General features: G+C 36.7%; 3 protein-coding genes across 4 annotated transcripts; all 3 read right to left on the reverse strand.

The window, feature by feature from the left end:
* Positions 1–960: 960 nt before the first annotated feature.
* On the reverse strand, positions 961–3,092 carry LOC110859583 (caspase-14). Of its 2 annotated transcripts, XM_035859722.1 has the most exons (9): positions 2,783–3,092; positions 2,537–2,716; positions 2,251–2,474; positions 1,870–1,917; positions 1,703–1,781; positions 1,568–1,622; positions 1,372–1,484; positions 1,264–1,282; positions 961–1,141 (listed from the first exon to the last, which is right to left on the reverse strand). In XM_035859722.1, the coding sequence occupies exons 1-9, from the start codon at positions 2,945–2,947 to the stop codon at positions 1,137–1,139; spliced, it is 888 nt and encodes a 295-aa protein (XP_035715615.1). In that variant the 5' UTR covers positions 2,948–3,092; the 3' UTR covers positions 961–1,136. The 2 variants fall into 2 exon arrangements, with proteins under 2 accessions (XP_035715615.1, XP_021964237.1); XM_022108545.2 differs by having other exon boundaries at positions 961–1,282.
* A 395-nt stretch (positions 3,093–3,487) lies between these two features.
* Positions 3,488–13,108, reverse strand: LOC118438892. Its single transcript, XM_035859723.1, has 2 exons — positions 12,952–13,108; positions 3,488–5,997 (listed from the first exon to the last, which is right to left on the reverse strand). Exon 2 carries the CDS (start codon positions 5,966–5,968, stop codon positions 4,976–4,978), a length of 993 nt encoding a protein of 330 aa, XP_035715616.1. The 5' UTR covers positions 5,969–5,997; positions 12,952–13,108; the 3' UTR covers positions 3,488–4,975.
* Positions 13,109–20,645: 7,537 nt separating this feature from the next.
* LOC110859660 (glutathione S-transferase 1) lies at positions 20,646–23,556 on the reverse strand. The gene is made up of 3 exons (XM_022108628.2): positions 23,253–23,556; positions 22,387–22,572; positions 20,646–21,729 (listed from the first exon to the last, which is right to left on the reverse strand). The coding sequence occupies exons 1-3, from the start codon at positions 23,392–23,394 to the stop codon at positions 21,404–21,406; spliced, it is 654 nt and encodes a 217-aa protein (XP_021964320.1). The 5' UTR covers positions 23,395–23,556; the 3' UTR covers positions 20,646–21,403.
* Positions 23,557–23,912: the final 356 nt, after the last annotated feature.

The following is a 23,912-nucleotide window of genomic DNA, read 5'->3' on the forward strand; positions in this document are numbered from 1 at the left end:
TTAATAGAATTATGCACCAATGGTGGAAAATAAGCGGACAAAATTATTAGCCAATTTTGACATAGATTATTGCATACCAATTGTGCTACTAATTTGGGTTAATATGGTTTTGGGACTTATTAAATAGCATCAATTGATGCAAAAAAACTCGTTAACAGACGGGCAGACAGACGGACAAGAGGAATTCAATAGCTCTCATGCTACGCAGGGTGAGCTAATAATGTTACTTACCGAACGGTTATTAGCTTACCCTGCGAAGCATGAGAGCTATTGAATTCCTCTTGTCCGTCCGTCCGTCCGTCAGTCTGTGTGTTCACGAGTTTTTTGCATCAATTGATGCTAATTAATAATCCCCTTGACCATTATTGAATACGTTAGGCGCACCATTGGTATCGAACTATCCGTGGCGCAAATGGTGCGAATTATTTGTTCAAATGGATCGAGAAAGGACTACAATTTTGGAATAGGTAGCAGTGGCCGCGGAAGATGATTTTGACCGATTTTACTTCAACATAAAGGTAGTGGTCGATACCATGTTAAAATCGCTTATGGGAAATTGAATTCTGTAGTTTCCGGACTATATATTATATGACTATATATATTATTTGTAAATCACAATCACTTAAATTTCTAAATAAGTCTTGAAAACTTGATATTGGATGACGGTTCGTGGCATGACCAAACTGAGTAAATTATAAATGAGTGAAACATTTGTTATTCAATACTAAACAGACTGATGACCTTGCATAAGTTTTACGAACATCGGGGGATAATTAATCAAAGTGTTACCTTGCGTAATTAACTTGTTCTTTGCAAACTCTACGTAACTAGATACTTTAATTAATTCAGGCTGGGTAGTAAATATGTATATATGTAAATATATATGTATTTACATAAATGTTGATCTCAGGATTGGGCAACAATTAACAAATAAGTTCGTGCATAAGAATTACTGAAATATTAAAATTGAATTAGTATTAATCTTGCTTTAATTCCAAATTTAGAATATCTATTTTACACACTGAATTTAGTTTGCGTTATTAATATTTTAAACCCATTAGAAATGCCTATGATTTGATTCATTCTTAATTTATGTATGTTTCGTTACAGGGTACAAGCTTCAATTTCTTGCTTTCTTAAGCTGAAAAAAAAATTCCTTGGTAAACCCAACATTCTCAATTACGGGAAGTTGTTTAAGAAATATTATATTTTCGCCGGTATGAGAGACTCCGTCCCTGCAATCCTCAACCATGTGGTGCTTACTTTTGGAATGCTCTACAATCTAAAAGAACCAAATAAAGTTAGGCACACAAATAAGATAAACTATTTTCATAAGTACGTAGAATTTATTCGCTAAATGAATCCTCTTACCCCATTAAGAAGGGACAAAATTTCTATCCTCTTATTTGCGGCGGCAATTTCTACCGCTTTGATAAACAGCTGAATGAACCAGGCTCCTTGTTCGTAGCGAAAGGATTTAGTATCTATTACAATTACATATGTACAACATTTCCAATGGATACCGCCACAATTTAAACACTATTTAACACATCCAATTTTGTTTTACCCCGATACGATGAAAAAATAATAAGACTGTCAGACATTTCGGGAAGAGTTTGACTCTAGGCAGATGTATCAAGAAGTTAGCAAAACTAGTTTGGGCTCTGTGCATAGGTGAACAGCATGAAATGATTTAATTTACCTCTGCAAACGGTAAATTTGTCCAGAGTTCTTTCTCCGTATTGGTCGGAATACTTTTGTCTTCCTCTGCGAGGGTCGGTCTAGCTCGGATATACATTCATAGATCAGCAACAGTCATGCACATAGGAATGTTGGATAAGCTCAATTAATTATTGCTGTTTGACATACCTCTTGAACATCTGATGTTTCAGTGGCGAAATATCTAACCGATCCCCACTAAAAATTATTTAAAATTTTTGTAAATTTGTTACACCTTAAAATGATACTAGATGACGCTCTTCCCCAGCTAAATTGTTGCTTAAGAATCCTTGTTGGAAAGTTAAAACGTTCTCATTTGGTTCAACTTTGAATGAATTATAAATTTTACTACTTATACAAATGTTCATATACATATTTTTAATTTGGAAAGTCGTAATTTGGAAAAAGAGATTAGGGCAATTTTTTGAATAACATTTATACCGGATTAAAGGTTAACCGAGACGAAAAAATTAGACTGGTGGTAAGCACACAGCGCACTCATCCTTTTAATTTTTAGGCATTTTAACATACCGGCAAGTTTGAATTACAAAGATTTGCGGAACACCCATCAAATTATGACAGTTTCCATTTCCAAAACGTTCAATAATTTCCGTGAAAATATCAATTTCTTTCCCATCGCTGGCAATAATATTGTCATTTGAACCGTGGCCCATAACCGCTAAGAAAATTCCGTCAATTGACCTCTTTTCGTTCTTAATTGCACGAAGAAACTTATCCAACGTTTGGAACACGTCCTGAAATTTAAACATATCCGCCGTGTTAAAACAAGTAAGTAATCCCAGTGCAATTACTTAACCTTCTTTGTGGATTCTGGCATTGTGACGGTGACCTCATATTTGTACTCTAGACTCTCCAGGAGATCCTTCAAATCCTTCGAATCATTCTGAGCTCCTTTGCGTTCAGCATGGTCACAATTAGTATACTTTACAATGTTGATTATTAACGCGTATCTGGCATTTCCTATATGTTGAACGTACTAAACAAATTTTCGTAAATTTAGGATTTTTTCTTGAGAGAAGTGGAAGAGCTTGCTGCAGCCTACCTGAGCTTTGATCATGTTGCGAAGAACATCACGTATGTCGCCTCCAGTAATTCCGTCCACATGGGAATTATTTTCTTTTGTCTGATCGTTGATAAAACCATCATTGCCTTCAGTTGTTTCAAGGTAGAACCAACCCCTAGTTGAAGGCTCGCAGTGAAACCCCATTTCGACTTTAACAGATGTCTTCAAATTTTCGGGGGTGACTTTTTCATTTCCGGTGCTTCTTCGAACCGTAAATTTGTTGCAAATAGTCCCTTGTTTCCTATCGTTGCTGTGAACAGAGCATGTGCCCTGCTGTGGCTATGGGTTCCCACATCTACGATGTAATTTCTCCATGTATTGTGCCCAGGTTGACAATAACCAAGATTTGGGTAGAAATCGGCATGACCACACGGTTTCATTGTGCCGAAAGGGCCTAAATTCACAACGGCATTATCTTCAAATTGTGCCAAAGTGGCATTGGAAATCTTTTGGGGTGGCTTTTCCTTATCATGGTATCCGTCTGTGTGGATAACGTCAACAAAACTGGCATCCTCCGAGCAAAGCATTTTCTCCGTGAAATTTTCAAATCCTGCACCTGCCGGATCAAGTCCGGTAATTCTGTTGATTAGTTTCTTCTGCGAGCGGCAGTATCTCCCAGCCGCACCCATGAGGTGGGAGCCCAAACTATGGCCAATGCCCCAAACATAGGTTGCAATTTTCTGTTTCGAAAATTCTTCCTGAATGTAAACAATCAATTTTCCAAGCTGTTTCCCAACTTCCAGGCAATTGGCTGCTGCTTTGGCGTATCTGCAGTTAAACCCAATGTTACAAACATAATGTTTGATAATCAAAACACATTTTAAAAACATGCTCAGGTGAGGCTTCGATTGGAGATTAAAGACAAGTTCATGCATACTTATAAAATTGAACCAAAAGTTCTTCATCCCCTTAAAATTTATTTCGCATAACCGTGGGCAAACAACTAGAATTCTAGAGAGGGAGTTTGTCCAAAATTACTTGTCACTATTTCTTTCCAATATTTGTTTGAGAATGTTTTTTGTGATTTTTTTGATTTCTCGGTTTTTGAATGATCTCAGCTTTTACAACGGCGACTGCTTGTTGGGAAATTGTTTTTTTGTGCCATGTCATTGCACCTTTTATGATATTGGTTGTCAATGACAACTACATTGAAACTTTGTCATTGAAATGAACTTTGTCCTTGAAATTTTGTCATTTCCCAACCGATCAACCCCAGATTTGTTTTAATGATTAAATAATCGATTTTCCTATATTGAAAGTTATCAATTACATACATTATGCTGGAAAATGTTGGTCAAAAATCGATTCGAAAGTTTAAAAAACGTTTAAAACACAGTAAAGTAAACGGTATCAAAAATTGAGGTTGAAGTGGCCAATCTCATCATCTGGCTATGCAACATTTGCTTTCACAGCATTTTAATAAAATGGACCGTGAAGGGAGAATCCTCGTGCGACTTTTCGGAATGGGGGTGTAGAAAAGCATTCTCAGCCTTCGCGGTAACCATGGTTATGTACTTTCGGCTCACAAGGGAACCTCACGACCTGTCGTTTGAGTCCCCAGGTACTCCCCATGATTTTTAGAACTCCAGATGAAGGATGCGTTCATATTTCGGTGTTGAACTCATATTTGGCGTCGTGCCTTGGCGCTAAATTAGCCAAATTTGATGGTTTTTAATCTTAAAACCTCCATAGCTTTGAAGTGCTGGACGGATTTTCATAATTCTTGACTAAAATCATGACAAGGAGTTCAACCCTCGTATGTAATTAAATTTGTCAAAAAATTGAGTGTTTCAATTTGTTGTGAAATTTCGCAATTTGATTGAACATATGTAGGAGCAGGGCTGTTCAATTACCAATGGAAGTAATTAATTCTTAATTCTTAATTACTCCGACTGCGAAAATTGAAATTAAGTACTAAATAAAAATACTTATTTGTCCAGTAATTGAACTTAATTATCAATTACCAATTACTTATTAGTAATTGAAAGTCAATTACTTACGCTATTTAAAGGGTAACTTTCGACCAAAAAAATCATTTCCGAATAGACTAAAACTTTTATAAATATCTTGGTACAGCAAACAGTTCATCTATACGATCCAAAAGTTTAAAATTGCTGTGGGTCTTTACATCAAGTAGATAATGGCCTTTCCTACCCACAATTGCTAAAATTCTTAATGCGTACATCCCATCGCAACGTATCCCACATCCCGCCCAACTTTTCCTCGAACTCTTTTCCCCGCACTGCCAAGGTCTCCCCTCAGACCATTAACTCCATCCTTCGCCTCAACAATACTCTGGAGTTCTTGCACTTTAAGTTTTTCGATGCCATCGATTTTGATTTCGGTAACTTTCCCAGCTAAACCGCATCGACCGGGAACACCTCCGCGCCCGGGAAGGCCTCCACATCCGCCGAGAGTACCTTGACTCCCTTTGACCAAAAAATAAGTATGCATTCTAAATCTGCCGTAGTATTCAGCAAATGTCATACGAAGGCGGGTCTTGGTTGTTCCTTGAATAAATCTTGAACCCCTGGCTACAAAAATTTTCCAAGGACCTTCAACTTTCTGCTTTTCAACAATTTCCAATTCCGATTGTACTTTACTGAATGTATGAGCCTTATCTGAAGGAAATTTTTCTTTCAAATCCTTCAAAGTCAGTTCAAACCCGTCTGTGCCTGGTTTTCCATTACATCCATTACCGCCTGGTTGACCCCTTCCTCCATTCCCACCGTTTGCCTTGACCCGTAAATGCTTGAGGTTGTGATAGTTTTCCACAAGAAAGTATACACTTCCTCCATTTTCTCCATCGGTACCATCTCCCCCGTTTTGTCCAGGATCACCCCATTCTTTCCCATCTTCAGCGGGCTGGCTTGAGGCGTGGGCTCCATGATCGCCTGACATGTTCCATTCGCAAGGTTTGGTCACCTTGACTGTCTTTGAAATGATGATAACGTTCTTTCCATGCCAGTAATATTGTCTAAGATTTTCATCAATTTGTAGCTCTTCCTTTGCAATGAAACACACGTTGACAATGGGCTGACCCGCCTTAGAGTTACGCACCATAATCTCCTCCACGTGGTTTAAGCATTGCGATATTTCCAAAAAAGGGGAATGTACGATGAGGGCGTGTTGTTGGTTGACAAACGTGGTGTAGATTGACGCCATAGTCACCGGTTAACTTCTGATCTGATAAGCTATAACCATAACCCATTACGTATTTTATTTATTTGCATGCATAAATCTGTGTCGTCACATATGTATGTAGAAGTAGAGATTGGACGTGTCGTTACATAGATTCAAACTGTATTAATTGGCATTGCGAGAATCTTAACAGGCTTACAGGACATATGCAACTTATTAAATGCTACTATTTTTATTTTAAAATTTATATTCAATTTTCCCCGGAGCAGGTAGGTATTTCAAAATTATTTTCATACCAATTATTCAAAATTTATCGGACTACATTGTAGCAAATTTTCGAAGGAATGGAGATAAAATTGGTGAATCCACAAATATTTTATTGTTAAAATATTGCGAATTGCACGTTACATACATACATAATTAATGCTATCATACATACATAACTGGTGTAAATTTTCCGTTTTTCTTGAATACAAGGCAGAATTCCGTACTGATAAAAACTTCATAGTATTTGTGCTACCAAATGAAAATAATCTACCGAATTAAAATAGATCAATACCAGGGGAAACCGTTCTTGGTATCAAAATATTGGAAAAGTGATTTCCCTCCATAAATAACGCCTAACCTTAGGGAAAGTGTGTTAACAATTGAAAATACACACAGGATCTTTTAGGTTAGCAAGCAAGCAAGCTAGCAGTCGGCAATTAGCCTTAAATGTGCTACCGCCGCTAGCCTGGCTGTCTCTATTAATGAGTAGTCTGGTCACCCCACATAGTACAAGCAAGCTAGCAAGGATCCCGCAGCTTTTTATTTTAAAAGAATAGCTTCTTTATGTCGATAGCTTTTCTGCACAGTTTTCAAATACAAACCATACTCGGACCAGTCAAACTTTTTCAAACTAGAAATGAAAGAGTTAAGAATGCATATATGTATGTTGAAAAAATCTCATAACTAAAAGACAGAGACGACGGTTGCGTCTTCTTGTGTGCCGAGACATTTTTTTCCATGGAGGGGTACGGGGCGAAGAGAGAAGCTGATTTTCATGTAAACAAGGCAGGCAGTTGCATGTAAAAAGTTGCTTTGGGTTTTGGGAGTGACCGTTCCCACACTCCCACGCGGCATCGTGAACCAGAAAGGGAGAACAATCCCGACTAAAACAAAATGGATTAATTTCATTTTAGTGTCAATACATTCCTAAGTTTGTGCTTTACAATTGCCATGTTGAATAACTTCCATAATAAATCTCAAGAGAAAAGTATTGGACTGGAACATGGAAGTTATCATGTTCCAGTCCAATACTTTTCTCTGAGATCAGCGGCGTAGCCAGGATTGGGTATTGGGGGGGGGGCCAGCCAAAAAAAATTTCGATTACCCTTTTTAGGCTTAAAATTTCTACGTTCTCTCACTCATACCGTTTTAACATAGGGAACGGATACATAGTTACACATATCTTTAAGTATTAAAAACCATTAGCATTAGCATATCATATATGTATATCGCCTGACCAATCAACTCCTCAAACACGTATTTTACCTGTAGGAAACTTGGTGTATCTAGATAATTCATCCCAGTGGCTTTCTTATGACAAAAAGTCGGACCAAACATTAACGAGGGTCTCCAAATTCTGGCTAAAGGACCAAGTGCCTTTCACGCAAAGCGTGACACCACAAGTGGTAGTGGCCAGTTAAAAAATAAACCTTGTGTTCCTTGGATAGAAAACCTATAAGTCTTAATGACAAAATTTTAAAGATTACTTAAATATAAAACCAGTTTCTACTTGAGAAAAATTTGCCAAAAGTCATTAACAAGGAGCTTAGGGCACTATCGGAATAATTGGTCTAAAGATTAAGGACTAATATAGAGGGCGTAAATTTATTCCGGTAACATTCATTTTATGACCTCCGCAAGAATAATTTTTCAAGGATGTAAAATGACCTGAACAATTCAAAATAGAGATGCGTCGAGCAACGGTTTTCAAAAGCTCGGATCGCAAAAAGCTCAAAACCAGCTCGACACAGGAAAAACTCGAACAAGCTCGGCTCGTTCAAGCTTGACTTGAAAAAATCTTGGCTCGTTCAACTCAGTTGAACCGAGCCGAGCATGATCAAGCTCTGCTAAATTGAGCGTTTCTTGTGGCATACTCCATACCCAAACTAAATTCTAAGTGAATATTTATCGTTGTACAGGGTGTCCCATTTATTCGTGTGAAGGTTTGAGACATCCGTGCTCACTGGAGAGTAAATAAAAATCAAACCTGAAACCAAAATCGTGTAGGGCAGCTCAGAAAATAGCTTTCTGATTTTTTTGTAAACTTACTTTAAAAAGTGCGACCACTGTGCTCCCCTGAAGCAGAGAGTGAAACACTTTTCCGGACGATTTTCCACGGGAATCGTTATAAACCAAAACTTGAATTATATTGCCATGAAATGAATTAGCCATTAAATTATAAAATAGTGCATGGTAGACATATTCACGTTCAATCCAATAGTCTAACATCATTATGACCTTCGAAAAACTACCCACTGCTGAACGCCCGAAAAATCTTAAAATTTGTTTGGGCGACTTAACCCTCCAGAAAAATACCGAATCCCACTGCAGAATGGTCCAACGGGCAAATTGTAGTAAATCAACTATATCGAGACTAATTAAAACTAATTTTGGAAATATTATAACAAAAATGACCTATGCAGGTCTGCGCATTCAAAGACCACAAACTTTTCTGCGCCTACTGCCGAGAAAACTCAGCAGTGCGCAAAAACGGACGACGGTGATTTTGGTCCTGCAGTCGTAAAAAATCAAGACAGCCCTGGGTGGTAATCAGGCATTGACCGATTGGTCTATTTCGGATTTTTCATCGTGGAATGACAATTTTTACATTCGATGATTTACGAATTTTGACTCATTTTGGAACGCTTAAAATAATGAGTGGAAGAAAAACACCTGAGAAAAGTCCCTGTACGTATTTGTATCGGGTAAAAAGCGATGCATTCTTGAAGTTAAGAACAAGGGCCATCATGTAAAGCAAGTTTCGCCTTTAAAAAAGATCCGCTTCTGGGATAAAAAAATTGTTAAACTCTTCCACGGATAAAAGGGACACCCTCTGTATTAAGGTAATTAAGTTGTCCATAAATTTAAACTTTGGGTTTCCTGCTGGATATATAGCTATTTAGCTAAAATTTTAACAACCCAGAAATAAATTGTTAAACAACTGATTTGAAGTAGTTTTAACTACACGAATACAAATTTTTTACTTCACCTCAGTTGAAATTTTAGAAAACGACGAGCTTTTGAAAAGATCGGTTCGACTCAAAAAAAGCCTTGCTCGCTCTAGCTCGGCTCAGGAAAAGCTCAAAAAACTCGGCTCGCTAAAGCTCGGTTCAGAAAAAGCTCGGCTCGCTAAAGTTCAGTTAAAGTCGGGCTCACACTCGGGCTCACCGAGCACGAACAAGCTCGGTTCAACTGAGCATTTGGCTCACCACTGATCCAAAATTGTCTCACCTACCAGAAAAACACTGACTCTTCTCAAATTTCACGAGATACTGAATTCAACTAGTTAGTTTTAGTAACTTAAAGTTCTTGTCCAAATTATGAAAGGGAGTAATACCTGCAGTTCCGAAAAAGTAACATTTTCTTTGCAGTGAATAATGTTACCGGATTATGTAAATTTACACCCTTTGCATGTCTAATCTTGGCGACGAAGCTTACAATATTTTATACCGAAAAAGTGACGAACATTTGAATGAAAAATTCAAGGATTCAATTATTTAAATACACACAATGGATATTCAAAACCGGTATCCAGATTTCTCTTCGCATGCTTAGTATCGTAAAATTGCATAGAAATCAAAAACGAAGCATCAAGCTTCATAAAAACACTGAGCTTACAATGCGGAGACCTGAAATGGTTTTCTCAAATTTTCACCGGACAAATTTTAAACAGTTCGTAGTACGAAAGTATCAAAAGTAGAAAGTATCAAAAGTAAGTGAATTTTCTGGAATGTGCGTAGTTTCCCTTATTTTTTAACGGATTTTTTAACCAAACTCAGGATTTTTCAAAACGCTGTCACTTTTCCAATTTTAACCTGATTAAAAACATTAAAGAACAAAATACTTTACTAGAAACATTTGAAACTTGCATGCTACCTTGAAAGTTTGAAAAATGCAAAGAATATGAAACTTTTTAAAATAACAAGTTTGTGAGAGATAATTTTTTAAATTAATGTTCTTTAATAGTTGAATATCAGTTTAAAATTGAAAAAGTTATAGAATTTTGAATGATTCTGACTTTGGTTAAAAATTCCGATACAAGGGCAAATATACTATGTCCAGAAAGTAACTTAACAGTTTTAAAATTCGTGTAATATTAAAAGAACTTGGCACAACCCAAAGTGCAAAATTTATCCACGATCCTTAAGGCTTCTGCCCGTTAATAATGCCTCTCATTGTTTGGCTGACCCTTTTGTATCCAATTGAGCGAATTATTTTGGAATTATGAACCAAACGCTTTTTTCCCACTTTTACCGCAACAGCTTTGCAAATTTCGCTTGAATTACTTTGAAACCTTACAATTTTTTTGACTCCTCACCTCGATAGGAGTATTGTTATTTGCATACAAACCAAAACTTTCCAATCCCGCAAGGTTGAGAGACATTTGGTGGCTTAATTTGTTTGGGAGCATTTTCAATGTTTTTTTCCTACAAGTAGTTGGTCACAATTTTGCAGTTTGACACGTTGATAAGTCCGATCAAAATAAGACATCTTCTGTTTTCTGATGCTTATGTATGTAGGGCAATAACGTTGTTTTCACAAACTCCTGCAGGGACACGTTGTGGTCATAGACACACTTGATTTATGGGGTTCCAAAATATCCCCAAACTCATCGTTAGTTAGAAAAATTAGTCATTTTTGGGGGATTTTGTTCTTTTTTTAATTTCGGTTCATAATGCACTTCATTATGATCTAGTACATGGAAAAAGTTGCCTCCCGGAAATTTAGATGGGTTAAGTGTGACCCGGGTTCCATTGTCAATAATCAGTAATTTCTCCAAGCATTTTTTATGCAATTTTCGCAAACCAGTTTTTGTTCATTTCTCTTGATCCTCGACATAATTTGAAAATTTCTTGTTTGTGTGAGCAGTGAAGCCTAGTTTATAGGCTTCAATTCGGAACACGGTAAAAGGATCCATTTCCATCTATTGACCATAATTGCTAAGGGATATGGCAATATGCATATTTAAATTAATGCAAACGCAACATATCTCTTTGTGGGAGGATTTTATGGGGGTGTGGCCTTTAATGTGTTTCAATCTTATTTCAACAGCCTCTCCATACCTTCCAATACTGCGGTAGATTGCGAATTTAGTGGTCCTTCAAGCAATCAAATTGTCCTGCAATTTTTCTTTCTTTCGTTGAGCCACATTTTTGTGGCCGTGAAAAACACGTTTGGCGAGTCCTGACTTTCACACCTCCGCATTTTGTTCATTTAAGTCGGATCGTTTTCAAACTTCGGTAACTTCGACTATCATCATTTGTCTTTCGAATGCCATAAATTTAAATTTTATAGTTTCGCGGGATCGGAATTAAGCGTCTCGTTTTGTACTGTTAAGTTACTTTCTGGATATGCCTTACGTGCATCCGATGCACGTATTTGCCCTTGTAGTGAACAAACTGTAGATATTTTAATTTTAGTGCTTTAATAATTTACAAATATAATTCGCCAGATTAAAACTGGAGAAAACCATTTGGTCCTTACATATTTACATATGTATGTACAAACTACAGATATTGTAGCTTGATTTCTTTAGTACAGTTTTACCACGCTTGCAAAATCTCTCAGCTGCCCTAACTTATTTTTCGACACAAAAAATACTAAGGGTACGAAGTAATAACTAATGTGTAGCAAATAACTTCATACGTAACTTATTTTTTATTTTTTATTTTTTTCAATTTTTTTCAATTTTTTTAGTATTTTTTTAAATTTTTCCGGGCTCTGGGGGGGGCTCAAGCCCCCCTAGTCCCCCCCTTGGCTACGCCGCTGTCTGAGAGCTATTATTATGGAAGTTATCCAAAATGGCAATTGTAAAGCACAAACTTAGGAATGTATTGACACTAAAACGAAATTAATCCATTTTGTATTATTAATCCATTTTGTATTTAATACAAAATGGATTAATTTCGTTTGATTGATCTCTTTAAAATCTATAAAATTACATGCAAATTTACGGCATCTTATACCCAGTAGTGCCATATGTTATGTCCAACGCTTTCTGTTCGAAAATCAGTTATGGAAAGTTTTACCATTTTTTTTATTAAAATGCGATTAATTTGTGTATTGGACATATGTATGTAATATTGGACATAATATTGGGATAATAATTTATAAATGGCTCTATTGCAGAGCATATATCTCCTTGGGACGGAAAAAGACTTTTTCCGTCCTCAGTTTTTGAAAAGAAAAAGAAACGATTTGCCTCATTTACATCACGAACTATACGAGATTTTCCGTCCCAGAGAGATAATATTTCCACAATAAACATGCCGAAATGGTGATAGCATCCACTAGCCTAGCCCTTTCATTCTTTGTTTCCTTCATGTTGTGAGCAAAATGAGATTTGCGTTACGTTACACGGGGGGAGGGGGGTATTGGCCTTGCGTTACACTGGTGTGACAGAGGGGGGGGAGGGGTCTGAAAAAAGTCGATTTTTGCGTTACATAATTTATGAACGGTCCCTTAGCTGCAAATTAGAAGTTTTAGTAAAATCATTTACATTACTGGTAAGTGGCGAGGAGAAAAAGTCAACTCGCTCACTAGGATGACAGACTGTACCCGAACTCAAACTTTAAGACGCCAAAAGCCTACATAACCACAAGCACCAAACACTATTCTACAATATAAATATGCAATAAAATAAGTGGCATATGTGCCTGCAACATAAAGGCTGTGGAAGGTTTCTAGCTCGATAGCGACAGATTTATGTATGTGACACGTTATCAATTTTTTTTCCTTACCTCTTAATTATCTTTAAACGGGTGCTCCGTTGAGAAGAGTTTTAGTTTCCAAAGATTTTCTGACCAATCTTAAAATAACGGACGTATTGATGTGAAAATATTTAACTTTGGACTGCTCATTTAACACATGTAATCTGGACTAAAGGTTTGGATGATTTGATGCACAATACATACAGGAGATTTACCAAACTGGGCTGATAAGATACATTTTGAATAATATTTGTTGAATATCTTTTCCTATCACTGAAGTGGGCATAAACGTTAAAATAAATACATATCTGTGTTTATTACATATGTTTATAAGTAAGCAGTTTACTCATGTGTCAGTATATGCATCTGCTTGATACATTCGTATGTACTATGGTTTCACGATCCTGCAAAAAATTGCTTAGATATGATATGAAATTATCATCAATTGGAGGATTTCATAAATAAGTTTATCCGTGAATAGCGTTGCTGAAACCCATTGAATAACACAGTCAAGGTTAGATTACATATTCTTCATGGGTTTTCAAATCATGTAGGATGCTAATATACATATTCTGTTATTACCAATCTGTGCAAAGTAATTATGTATTCATACCGTGACTTTGACACGAACGAAATGAATGCAAACGCTGAAAAGAAGTAATTCATTATGCCGATTGATGAAGAGTTGCATATGTACATACACATTTCATTCGTAACCAGCGCGTTTCTTGTCAAATTAAAGTGCGGATAAGGTACTGACAATGCGATGGCGCCATCGATCTCGCTCCGATTTTGATGAAACTTAGCAGCTAATTATGTAGCCTTAGGTAAATAATTGAACACATGTTTCGGGATTTTTCATAATGCTCAGTTTAAACAAAATTATGATGGTATAAGTGGCCGAAAAATCGCATTTTTCTCCCCCAAATACAAAAAAAGAAAAACTTCAGGAGAAAAATGCGAATTTTCGGCCACTTATACCATCATAATTTTGTTCAAACTGAGCATTATGAAAAATCCTGAAACATGTGTTCAATTATTTACCTAAGGCTGCATAATTATCGTTGTTTCGTCAAAATAGGAGCGAGACCGCTGGCGTCATCGCATTGTGAACGGCTTCGTCTCATCGGATACGTCTGATCCAGTACTTATTTATAGTAATATAATATGTATGTATGTACGTATAAAGCAAGATTTTTGTAAATATTTTTTGTTAGGTGTACACCTTGTGGAGGAAGTGGGCGTGACCCTCGAGGTTGTTTTGGATATCTATAAGTAAAGTGGATATTAAAGTCAACAAGCCTTAAATTGATTTAAATTTTGAGGACTAACATATTTAATTTCGAGTTTAATAAAAGAAGGGGAAAATTGTGACAAAATTTTGACTTATCGAAATGTATGATTTATTCCAGTGAACTTATACCAATTAACCATTCCAGGTCAGGCATTCATCAATCCTAACGTTTTGCTCATTTCAGTATTTATTATATTCCGGTTATTATTATTAGCTCACCCTGCGTAGCATGAGAGCTATTGAATTCCTCTTGTCGGTCTGTCTGGCCGTCTGACATGGTCCTACATATTTAATTAGCATCAATTGATGCAAAAAAAACTCATTAACAGACAGTCGGACAGACAGACAGACAGACAGACGGACAAGAGGAACTCAATAGCTACGTGCTACGCAGGGTGAGCTAATAATTATGTATTAAATTTTTGGCCCGAACCAGGGCTTATGTAATTTTCATGTCCGTCTGTCTGTCTTTCGATAACTCTCGAACGGGTTGACCTATTGACTTGTAATTTTTACCATTTGCATATTGCATATTTGACAAAATTAGGAAACGAGTTCAATGATGGGCCAAATCAGTCAAGTGGTTGACCGGTGGGGGTCATCCGAGTGGGTGGGGTATTATGCACCAAAATTTCAAAATTGTCGTAGAAAGCTGAAATTTGGTACAGAGATTGCTATTGGCCCCAAATAGATAAAAATGATTTCAAGTTGGAAAAATTGTCATCTTGAGGGACCCTATGGGGTGACCCATACTGATTTTTCAAAATCGTCATATAGAGCTGAAATTTGGTACAGAAGACCTAACTGGGTCCTAATGGAAGAGTATGAATTGGAATTAGTAAAAATTTCATCAGGAAGGACCGTATTGGTAGACCCCCATCGATTTTCAAAAATTAACATAGAAAAATGAAATTTGGACCAGAGATCCAAACTGCTTTTTCGCGAAATAACATGTTAAACATGAACAAAAAATTAACCATAGGGGCTATAAAGACGACCTACACTACGAAGTAGTCAAGGGGAAGGGGTAGTAAATATTTTTTAGAATTTGGAGCCTACGAAGGATTGATGGAAGAATTAGTGCAAAATAGTAGCACATAATAATTTCATAGAAAACTACTGACAAACATTGGTTTACTACGGTATGTATTTTATAATTAGAACTTTTTTCTTGATTTTTTTGGTATATAGGTTAAGTGGCCGACCATCTAATGCCAAATACATTGGAAATGGACATTGTCACCAATTTGTCAGTCGTCGACCGATTTTCAAAGTTTTGACCGTTTTCGAAACTTTGAACGTTTCTACGAAATATATATTTTCAGAATTTTGAAATACGACCACACCCCCTTGAAATGAGGGTCACAAGTTAAAAAAATGTGTAAAATTCAACTTAGTAATGCAATTGAGTTTCAAAGCGCAAAATTCTAATCGCATGGCGAAACGATAAACCGACACCCAGGTCAATCCCTACGAGGTTCAAGTGGTCACATGCCCCACCCCAGTGGGTGTGGCTCTCGGCGACTTTTCGACTTTTGTCAAAATATGGGTTGTGATATATCATTTTTTCAGCTCGATGAGGAGATCCCGATGCGCTCATTACAATTCACCAACCTCACCCCCAGTGGGTGTGGTTTTCAGGAAACTTTCACTTTTAACGAAACCATGGCATGTGATATATCATCTTTCTCAGCACGGTGAGGAGAACACGATGAAAAAATTAAATTTGCCAAACCACACCCCCAGTGGGTGTGGTGTTCAGGAGACTTTCACTTTTAACGAAACCATGGCATGTGATATGTCATTTTTCTCAGCACGGTGAGGGGAACACGATGAAAAGATTAAATTTGCGAAACCACACCCCCAGTTGGTGTGGTTTTCAGGAAACTTTCACTTTTAACGAAACCATGGCATGTCATATGTCATTTTTCTCAGCACGATGAGGAGAATACGATGAGAAAATTAAATTTGCGAAACAACACCAACAGTGGACGTAGTTCTCAGCGCATGTATTTATCTACCAACACCATGGCGTGCGGGATATCATTTTGATTATCCGGTTGAGGCGAACCCGAGGGAATATTCGCCTCTGTTAATCTAAATAAACCATGGCATGCGACTTATTATTCTGAGGCAGACAACGCGGTCTGCAGAAAGTTAGAAATATGCTAACCACTCCCCCGATGGGTGTGGCTGCTGGTGTATTTTAGACCAAAATCGATTGCATTACATCATTTTTGTCCGGCAGATGATATGATCCGAACCGTAGATTAGAAGTTTTGTGGACGACACACCCTGCAGGCACATATGTAAATTTTTAAGCTAAGCGAAATATGAGATGAAATGGATCAATGGAGCTCAAATGGATTGCCAGACAGAATTTTAATGTTACAAGTTCACACAGTAATACATATTTAACGATAGAAAAGTTATTGACGGCACCATTCGCAGTCGTGACACAAATCTTAGTGTTTTTGAATTTTGGAAATGTGTCATTATTGTGAAATATATGTATTGTACAGGAAATTTAATGGGGGTTTCAAAACTCGCAGCAGCTTGTTGCTTAGTGTAATAGTTTTCATAAAATTTAAGATCGTGATAGAAAATTTCTGACATGCATACAAAATAATTAAAGGCACCGTTATCATTTTATGATAACGGGGAAAACTATTACACATAAAAATAACATTGCTAACCGTAGATACATATGTTGACATGTTATATATACATCACCCAAGAATAAATTCAAACCCGGTAGTATACTGCGCGTCGCGAAGACTGCAGCTTATCAACAAATTTCACTCAGCCATGGTGTCTAAGTTTATCCTGTACAGAATTTAACTGGCTTTCTAACCGTGCAAAATTTGGTTAATAAAAATGTAATGGGCGTTGGTAAATATTCAACCCAGAAAAAAACACAAAAAGTTTCGCTGCAAAAGCCGCTTCCATATTAAAAAATATTTCGTAACGAAATTGTAGTAAAGATTTTGTAGTAACTAACATTTATCCTAGTCCCTCTACTTGCAAAAAAAGGTGGAAAATGCGAACGAATTGGGAGTTGACTAATCCGGAATAAAATATTGTAAATTTCCACGAGCGAAACCAAGGGCTCATAACAAACTTGGGGCCAGCAGTCACACCCCCCAGGGGAGTGGTTTTAAAATTTCTATCCTTCTGATTTTGATTAACATAGGCGCTGAGAACTACACGCTTAAGGGGTGTGGTTCATTAGTTTCGAATATTCCCTCGGGTTCGAATCAACCGGATGATCAGAATGATATCCCGCAAGCCATGGTGTTGTTAGATAAATACATGTGCTGAGAACCACACCCACTGGGGGTGTGGTTTGGCAAATTTAATTTTTTCATCGTGTTCTCCTCACCGTGCTGAGAAAGATGATATATCACATGCCATGGTTTCGTTAAAAGTGAAAGTTTCCTGAAAACCACACCCACTGGGGGTGAGGTTGGTGAATTGTAATGAGCGCATCGGGATCTCCTCATCGAGCTGAAAAAATGATATATCACAACCCATATTTTGACAAAAGTCGAAAAGTCGCCGAGAGCCACACCCACTGGGGTGGGGCATGTGACCACTTGAACCTCGTAGGGATTGACCTGGGTGTCGGTTTATCGTTTCGCCATGCGATTAGAATTTTGCGCTTTGAAACTCAATTGCATTACTAAGTTGAATTTTACACATTTTTTTAACTTGTGACCCTCATTTCAAGGGGGTGTGGTCGTATTTCAAAATTCTGAAAATATATATTTCGTAGAAACGTTCAAAGTTTCGAAAACGGTCAAAACTTTGAAAATCGGTCGACGACTGACAAATTGGTGACAATGTCCATTTCCAATGTATTTGGCATTAGATGGTCGGCCACTTAACCTATATACCAAAAAAATCAAGAAAAAAGTTCTAATTATAAAATACATAGCGTAATCACTCCTGGTTCGGGCTAAGCAAAGCTGTGCCCCACCACAATGTTCAAGTGGTCGCATGCCCCACCCCATTGGGTGTTACCCTCGATGCCTTTTCGAGTTCTACGAAAACATAGGGTGTGGCATATCATTTTTCTCAGGCCGATTAGGATATTACCACCGAATACTGAAAATTTACGAACCACACCCCTCGTGGGTGTGGTTCTCAGTTACTTTAAAATTAACCCGAACCATGTCGTGTGATATGTCATTCTTTTCTGCATGACGAGGGGGTCTCGACGCAATGCATATCATTTTGAAGCCACACCCCAAGTGGGTGTGGTTGTCAGCGACTTCTAGATTTGAACGAATCCATGTCATGTGAGGTCATTTTCTGGATGAACGATATCTACCTGCCCAGGTTCTATACAATTTTACTTCTTTACATATGTATTTAAACATGGTGAACACGGCATACACGCTAGGAAATTTTGTGACCACGCGGTAAACATATATGACTCTACCGTGCTGGTAGATACTACCATTACTGCACAGTAACAATCCAATTTTTGTATGAAATAAAATGCTGCCTTGCCGCGGTGGTGGACGAATTCGAACCAGGCTGGTCTTTGCTACCACTTGGTGGAAGAAATGGTAATAGAGCGTTACAATACTGCCGCTAGGGCATGCAATACCGGTGGTATTTTCCAAAACCGGTATTCGGTATTTTAGGTATTGGGACCTTCGGTAATACCGGTATTACCGACACCATATGTTAAATATGTATTAAGCTATGAAAATGATTAAATGAGACAATACATAGTAAAAACTCGGCAAGGTATTAAATGCTTGTGTCATCATATTTTACTAAAATGAACATACGCATTTTAAAAAAAGTTTGGTCATATAGCTCATTACAAAGGAAGGTTCCAACTTCCAAGCCCTGGGTTTCTCAAAGATAAACAATTACTTACGGTTCAAATTTTTAACTATGAATTATCTGACATTCTCACTATGTACTCTAAGCTCCTTATGACCTGATCAATATCGTAACTTTTACAAATTCTACAAGTGTTCTGCATACCTATATGAACAAGTGTGTACATGAGCGAAAATTTCAAAAATCTCAAAAATTCTAACGTGTCTTGAAAATATATTTCATGTGTAGCATTACTCATAAATGCAAGAGATATTTTCCGTGAACTTAAAAATTGCTGCTTGAGTCATAAAATTGTTTTTAGTTGACGGCCTCGATTTATCTATCAGACTACCGTACCCGTGAATCATTCCTGGAGTTTGTATCTTCATGACAATAATGATTCGACTGTTTAAAATTTTGTATTTTCTCGTATGGTTTCTGCAGATACGAGTCTCGTAAAACGGTTGCCCGGGTTGTGAGATGTTCAGAAATTTTTATACACGACAATTTCCCCGAATAAACATCTTATTTAATACTAGGCATCGGATTTAGGGGCCACTAGAAAAGGCTACATTTCCCATTTAAATGGATTAAATTTACCATTGGATACTTTTGCCATCAACTATGCTTAGATTTCCATTTACATAACCCATGTTGGCCATTTAAATGGTCCGCCATATAATTAATGTATAATTTTTATATTCAAATTTATTTCGATAATTTTGCATTGTTACATGATTAACAATGCCTTTGCAGCTTTTCTAGGCCGGCCAGGGCCCAGTCACTGCCTATTGGAACATTCTTCGCAACGAGTTACATCAAAAAATCGAGCCAAAAATTAGGAATCACACGAGCCTCATATTTCCTTTGAATAGCCCCTTTGAATAAAAAATATATTGGGGTGACACGAGCGCCTTTTTTTCTCCCCGTCACTCATGGACGATACACGGTTAGAAATCTCACACCGGTATTAAAGTTGCTACCCCTTGCTATTAAAATTATTATGATCCGTAAAAATTTGATACCGAAATGGTAAAATGTTAATACCGAGTTATTACTACACTGTATTATGTACTTATCAAATCAATAACACTTTGGAAGAGTCATATATGAATACCGCCCGTATTGTTTTAATCCTGGATTTCTAAGAGTGTAAAGAAGATAAAATTTACTAAAAACTTGAACTTGGTCCACAGTATTTTGCCTCAAAAGAGCTTTATTTGATTACGAATTTTTGGATCGATTTTTAATATAACTAGTTGCAAAATCCCGGTGCAGAGGTTCCATTGTCACTATCATCTAGCAATGTTTTGCCCACTCTGGCAATTAAAATTTTTAAACATTTTATAAAAATATAAAAAAGTATGAATGCATGCATGTATGAGTAACTGAAATAAAACCTTCAGGCTACACCGGGATTGTTTACCGAGTTATATTAAAATCTGGCCAATAGTTAGGATTGCATGATACTTATCCATTGCAAGGTCGTCTTGGAAGAAAAACATAAGCGGCGTAGCGTATTGGAGAGACTTGAATTAGGTTCCGTTGAGTGCACAAACTGAATGAGTGTGCCTAACTTAGGCAAAGGTGCTCAAAATTTAACAAAAATGTACTTTCTTGTTTGGTTATCATGCTTTTACAAAACTTTGTACTATAAATATGAATATCTAATTAAGTCGCCATATGGAAATTTAGATGGGTCCAAAAAAATTTGCTAATGGCCAAAAGTAGCTTCAGGAATTTTATCCATTTAAATGAGAAAAAAATCCTTTTTAGATGGCCCCAAAATATAGTTCCTTTAATACTATAAGTTATCGAGGTGTCAAATTCTCAAGTATTTTTTGACAATTGTTGAAACTTTAAAAATAAATGTCTACTTATACTTAAAAGATGATTTCAATACGTAAAATTTTTAACTTGAATACCGGTATTGAGCTCGTCAATACCGGTATTCGGTATTCGGTAATACCGGTGAATACCGGTACTCGAATACCGGTATTGCATGCCCTAACTGCCGCTGATGGTAGTACCTAATCTTACCACACAGGCGGTAATACGCGGTATTATGAATTCATTACCGGATTTTTTAGAGTGTATTTTGCCATGACAATTTTGCATAAGTAAGAGCTCCGAATTTACTGTCAGAAATTATTTTCATGTACATATTATAAAAAATATGTATGTGTAAACACATTTACAATTTTTTTTATGTTTTTTGTTAGAGAGAATATGTAGCATTTTAAACCTTCAAGAGCCAAACTTTTTTGAACTTCGGTGACGACAGATATTAATTCCATTCACATGTGATGAACACATATTTAGCACAATAAGATCTGTTATAACCAAACATTAAAAAGGAGTATCCGGTCTTTCCTTAATCCACTTTGCAATCCCCTCGTGTGCAAAGACGTTCTCCGTAAGTTTTGTAATATTGGGAAAATCCCTGTTGAACCCGTCCATATTCCCATCTCCTAAAAATTTAGCCCAGTTATAGAGATGGTTCGCTGCAAAAATGTCTGCCCAGGTCATCCTGTTCCCGACCAGCCAACCAGCCCCGTTTTTAGAAAGAATAGCTTCAAATTTCGCAAAATAATGGGGGGCATGTTTTTCTCTGATTTCCAAAATTTGCGCCGCTTTTGCATCCTCGTCGGAGAACTTGACCCAGTTAACGAATTCTATCGGATCAAAAAACGTAGTATTTTTAGCGATGTTTATACAATCTAAGAAACCCGGTAACTAAGTTATTACCACGCGGAGTATCCATGTAACTCTACCGCATGGTAATTTATTTATTATTGAGCGGTACACGTTTTGTTACCAAACCGGTAATAACCCCGGTCGCGAAATTTGAAAATATTATCAGTTGGTAACTAATTTTCTACCACTCAATAATAAATACATTACCATGCGGTAGAGTCACATAGATACTCCGCGTGGTAATAACTTAGTTACCGGGTTTCTTAGAGTTTACTATTTTCAAAAACTTATCAAAATTTGAACCAAATGCAAAATTTCTTAAATCAGCTAACCTGAAAATAAGATGGAAATGAATCATTACAATGCGGAATGACTAAATATGTGTCTCTACCACGTCCGTTACGATTTGTCGCAGAAATCGCAACAATAATTTCAAGGAGATTCAAATTCATTACCAAAAATTAAAGAAGTGAATACCATTAAGTGCTAAATTTGAACTTCCCTTAACTTATTATTACTATTTCTGCGACAAATCGTAACGGACGTGGTCGAGACACATACATAGTCATTCCGCATGGTAATGATTCATTACCACCTTATTTTGAGCGTAGTATTAAAAATGAGTATATATGTACCTTGACCAAAATCTTTTACGGCGTCCACATACTCGTCGCATTTAGCAGCGGCTTCCTCCGTTTTGGCGTCCAAGTCGAATTTTTTAGCGAGATACCTTCCAATCGCGGCCACCTGAGCGAGGACAAACGTAGTCTCAGATTTACCTGGACGTACCTCCAAGACGGGCAGCGTACCCCAAGGAAGCTCTGGAAAAATGACAATGGATTTATTACACTTAATCATACATGTTCACATTCATTCATTTAATGATGAATGAATAAATTATTCATTCAATATTCAAATTTTGAATAAATATTGTATGAATATTTTATTCTGATTTTTGGATAAATGAGTATTGAGTAAAGATTTATGCAATTCCTGTCAATGAATAATGCATGAATATTTTTTTCATCATTCATTTTTTACGCAATGCTTAATACATAGTGAAAGTTGAGAAATTCGTGTAATTCTGTGAATTTTGAATTAAACGTATAACATGGTAAATAATAAATAAATATTGAATAATGAATGAATATTGTTTTTTAAGGCTTTGAATGAATGAAATTTTAATAAATAAATATTTTTGAACTTGTCTGATGACAATCTGCATTTTCAATTCACTTGACGTGTCTTACTATGTACAATACACAATTGTGACCCTACCAAATTAGCGAAAGGTGTTTCTTTTACGTAAATAACTGATTCGTTAATTAGCCAAATTTGTTTCGAAGGTTTTTAACATTTAAGTTTTCACGGTTATAAAGTTCTGAAGTAAATTATCTAAACAAGTAATTAATTAGTAATTAACTAATTAGTAAAAGTAATTATCCCAACCATTACATAAAAACAATCTAAAATTTCTACCTAAAATTTTTAATTTCCTCACCAGGTTTTCTTGCCGGTAAACTTTCATGTGTAAGCCTCTCGTCCGTGTACTTGACCCCGGCGTAGGCAAACATTAACCTGATCGGTTCCGCCATACCACGATGACTTAAATACGTCATTTTATAAGTTTCTGAAGAACTCATTGTTTTCAAATTTTTGACAAATTATTCTTCCTCGATTGAAAAATAGTCGGGTGAGGATCAGATGTTTTTAACAGAGAGGAAAAATACGTAAGCAGGTGTATGAAGCTAGTTATGCATACGTACATACACCTCTGCACTGAAAAAGCAAACTTGGTTATATAGTGGAGAAAAAAGTTACCAACGTCAACCTTCTCTGTAATCAAGGCCATGCAACGATTGAAAAACGTTTTCATGCATTTATGTACAACTTCTTTTACTGCATAAAAATATTACATACGAAGCAACACAATTAATCGAACACATAAGGGGCCGTCCATAAATTACGTAACGCAAGAGGGGGGAGGGGGGGTCATGGGAAGTGCGTTACGAATTGTTATGAAGGGGGTGGGGGGTATAAAAAATTTGTTACGTAACACATTTAATAAACTGGACTAAAATTCGCCAAATAGGATACGCCGAGCATATTGAATTCATGTCATCCAAAGGGTTTCAGTGTACGCATGTAAATATACATTTTT

This window comes from Folsomia candida, unplaced genomic scaffold (genome assembly GCF_002217175.1).
Source record: "Folsomia candida strain VU population unplaced genomic scaffold, ASM221717v1 Fcan01_Sc027, whole genome shotgun sequence".
Lineage (NCBI taxonomy): Eukaryota > Metazoa > Arthropoda > Collembola > Entomobryomorpha > Isotomidae > Folsomia > Folsomia candida.

Coding starts and splice junctions, on each gene's coding strand:
- LOC110859583 (XM_022108545.2), bottom strand. CDS start 2,947: ATGGGGTTTCACTGCGAGCCTTCAACTAGGGGTTGGTTCTACCTTGAA. Junction 2,475..2,536: donor TGCCAGAATCCACAAAGAAG/GTTAAGTAATTG, acceptor TTTAAATTTCAG/GACGTGTTCCAAACGTTGGA. Junction 1,623..1,702: donor CAAATTTACCGTTTGCAGAG/GTAAATTAAATC, acceptor ACATCTGCCTAG/AGTCAAACTCTTCCCGAAAT.
- LOC118438892 (XM_035859723.1), bottom strand. CDS start 5,968: ATGGCGTCAATCTACACCACGTTTGTCAACCAACAACACGCCCTCATC.
- LOC110859660 (XM_022108628.2), bottom strand. CDS start 23,394: ATGAGTTCTTCAGAAACTTATAAAATGACGTATTTAAGTCATCGTGGT. Junction 22,573..23,252: donor TTTACCGGCAAGAAAACCTG/GTGAGGAAATTA, acceptor TCATTTTTCCAG/AGCTTCCTTGGGGTACGCTG. Junction 21,730..22,386: donor CGTAAAAGATTTTGGTCAAG/GTACATATATAC, acceptor TTGATCCGATAG/AATTCGTTAACTGGGTCAAG.